The sequence below is a fragment of the Cupressus sempervirens genome, chromosome 9 (assembly GCF_028749045.1).
Source record: "Cupressus sempervirens isolate cs-2001-9-10 chromosome 9, ASM2874904v1, whole genome shotgun sequence".
NCBI lineage: Eukaryota > Viridiplantae > Streptophyta > Pinopsida > Cupressales > Cupressaceae > Cupressus > Cupressus sempervirens.
In genome coordinates, this window is record NC_143126.1 from 180789618 (window position 1) to 180792483 (window position 2866).

General features: G+C 38.1%; 1 protein-coding gene across 1 annotated transcript; it reads right to left on the reverse strand.

Moving 5' to 3' along the window:
* Positions 1-1244: 1244 nt before the first annotated feature.
* Positions 1245-2129, reverse strand: LOC149538069 (ethylene-responsive transcription factor ERF024-like). Its single transcript, XM_089802305.1, has one exon. The coding sequence runs from the start codon at positions 2075-2077 to the stop codon at positions 1451-1453; it is 627 nt and encodes a 208-aa protein (XP_089658431.1). The 5' UTR covers positions 2078-2129; the 3' UTR covers positions 1245-1450.
* Positions 2130-2866: the final 737 nt, after the last annotated feature.

The window sequence follows — 2866 nt, forward strand, 5'->3', positions numbered from 1 at the left end:
TAGGCATGGAAATTTTAGATATCAATTTCCTCAAAAATAAATAAGGAAAGGACTTTTTTGAAACCTATTTTCTGTGCAAAAACAAAAGTTGATGCATGTCGACCCATGTACGGAAACTCCCTGCCTCCATAACGAGGCAGAAGAAGAGTTAATCATAGTGGTCATGCCAATATTGCATACCATTTTTTCTAGCACTTATTATAAAACAATTAAATTTTATTTTCGAATATCAAAACATAATGTTGAGAAATGTCAAAAAATTTCCAATATCTAACATCTAACACTTTTCCGATATATGACAATTTTTTGACCATTGTGTGCCACAATAAATAAACCTATCAACTTAAATATATAAATAAAAGAATTTAAAAAGAATTATGCTATATGAAAAAAATATTCAAAAGATATAATCCATCATAAATAATAAATATCGTAAGATCCTTGTTGGACTCAAGAATCTGTAATAAATAATTGTCATGTAAAATTTGATTTAAACCTTGGAATCAATTTAATTAGAATGTTCAATTTAGAATGCTAACAACAAAAGGATGAATTTTAATGAGTGATATATTATGCATTCTAAAGTGATTGCGATGGAGGAAGTGAATGTAAGATAGTGATAAGCGAATAAGAAAAGGAAAAAGAAGAACCCAATTTTAAATCTAGTTGCACATACTTTAATGGATTGGAGGAGAGTAGGCGCCACTAAATGTGAAGCCCTTTATTTTCTCCTAATTTTAGAAACCTAGTAAAAAAAATTTAAAAACACAATCAGATATTATAAACTATATCCTTTGACTAAAAGATGATACCTAGACTTGACAACTACACCAACAAGAGCACAAATTTCCTCTATATTTTTAACAACTACGATCGAATCAGTCATTGTCTAGTCAAATCATAGTTATCCACGCGGCAAAATATGTAAAGATATCCACGCGGCAAAATATGTAAAGTTATCCACGCGGCAAAATATGTAAAGATACGACAAACCCACTTTGATCGCTCAAGCGAGAAAACGATGGGCAGAATCAATTGACAGGTGGATGAAAAGCAAGCTGGATTTCGCAAAGATTGCCTCAATTGTTTTCCTATCGACCAAAACTGAATTAAGAGGAGAGTATTTCTACTCCAACCACGTATTGTATTCCAAAACAAAGAACGCTTCGGTTTTGGGGTCAATTCCGACCACGTATTGTATTTAATAATAATCTCTCCTACACTGCATTGCCTTCGCCCGACAATTGTCCCGTCGGAAAATTGTTTATTTGATTAACATGGTAGCAGAGGAAGGATCATGAACAAATAAAATAATTTCTCGGTGGGATTGGCCGATGGCATATTAATCACCTTACATCCCGTACTATAAGTTAAGTCCCCGTCTACCATCGTTTTACGCACCAGTATTAACTTAAAAAGTAATAATTTCGAATCTCGTATTCCTTCAAATTCAATCATTCCACAGCGGGTAAAGTCTCTGCTCTGGTTTACTCTCGTCATCGTATTCGTGTATCCGAGGAGGTGTGACGAGAAGGGCCTCCGCCATTTTTCCCATCATGTCCGGCGACTCATTAAATCTCAAATCTTCGCCGGGCCGCACTTCCCCATTTGACACCAATGTCTCACGACTCTCTTTTGCGGCGTCCACCTCGCCCAATTCACACCATTTTTCGATCCCAATTTCTTCTTCTTCTTCTTCACGGGGAGAAAGCAAGAGCGTTCTGTGCTCGTCGAATGACTGCGCCGCCTTCGCAGCAGCGGATTGGATGTCTTGAGGGAGAGATTGAGCGGGGCGGGGAAGAGTGTGGGCGGCGTGAGGGAAATTGAGGACGGCGGAATCGCCCTTCAAACAGAGAGCCGCCGCATCATAGGCACGTGCGGCCCTGTGAGGAGTGTCATATGAGCCAAGCCATAATCTGCTCTTCTTCTTCGACACTCTAATTTCAGATATCCATTTCCCCCAACTCCGGCGGCGCACACCTTTGTACTTCACCCCCTTCCTCTCTTCCGCTTCTTCATTCCGATTCGCCTCGCTTGCTCTTGGTGCGCACTTTGCTTCTTCACTTGCCGAGACCATTACAATATATAAAACGGTTGCGCTTATAAATTATGTTTTCCTTCAAACGTCTAAGAGTAGTAAGCTCAATGAATTTAATTTACTTATAATGAAAAATTTGTGGCCAAAAAACGATGGCATGTGGAACCACGTATGTACCGATGGCTTTCCTTCATAGAAAACAAATCGATCAGATATTTTATTTATAACCTCCACGTGGCCCTGCTTTGAGTGAAGTGTTTGGATATTTGCAATGGAATGTTCGCTTTTGAAACAGTGTTCCCGACCCGTGAACGATACGCTCAAAGCCTCACCTTGCTATGCTGTAGAGACTCAATCAGTAGGAAAGATTCTATATCAGCAAGTGTTAGTAGATACGCATTTCAAATATTTTCTAATATTTAGCCAATTCTTGAATTGATTTGTGTACTTTAACCAATAATAATAATATCATTAAAGTTGCTATTCAAATAAGTTGCTTAAGAGGAAAAATGACCCTTAACTTTGTGCACTTACGGTAACTAATTCGTATGTCGGTGAACTTTCATAGGTGAGTGAAGAGCTTAAAGCTAACTTTTCGGCTTTCCCTCATTTACGGAGCTCTCTGTAGAACTCGTAGAGTGTGAGGTGGTCTAAAAGTATCTTTTTAAAACGTTCGCCCAATACCTACCACTAGATCCCCGATAGTCGTTATAGTACTTTTTGCACAAATGGACCAATCAGCAATCAAGAAAATTTTAAAATGAAAAAATACAAATGACTATTGGTGTTCATAGTGATTTGCTCTGGCATACTCGTGTGTAGGAACCA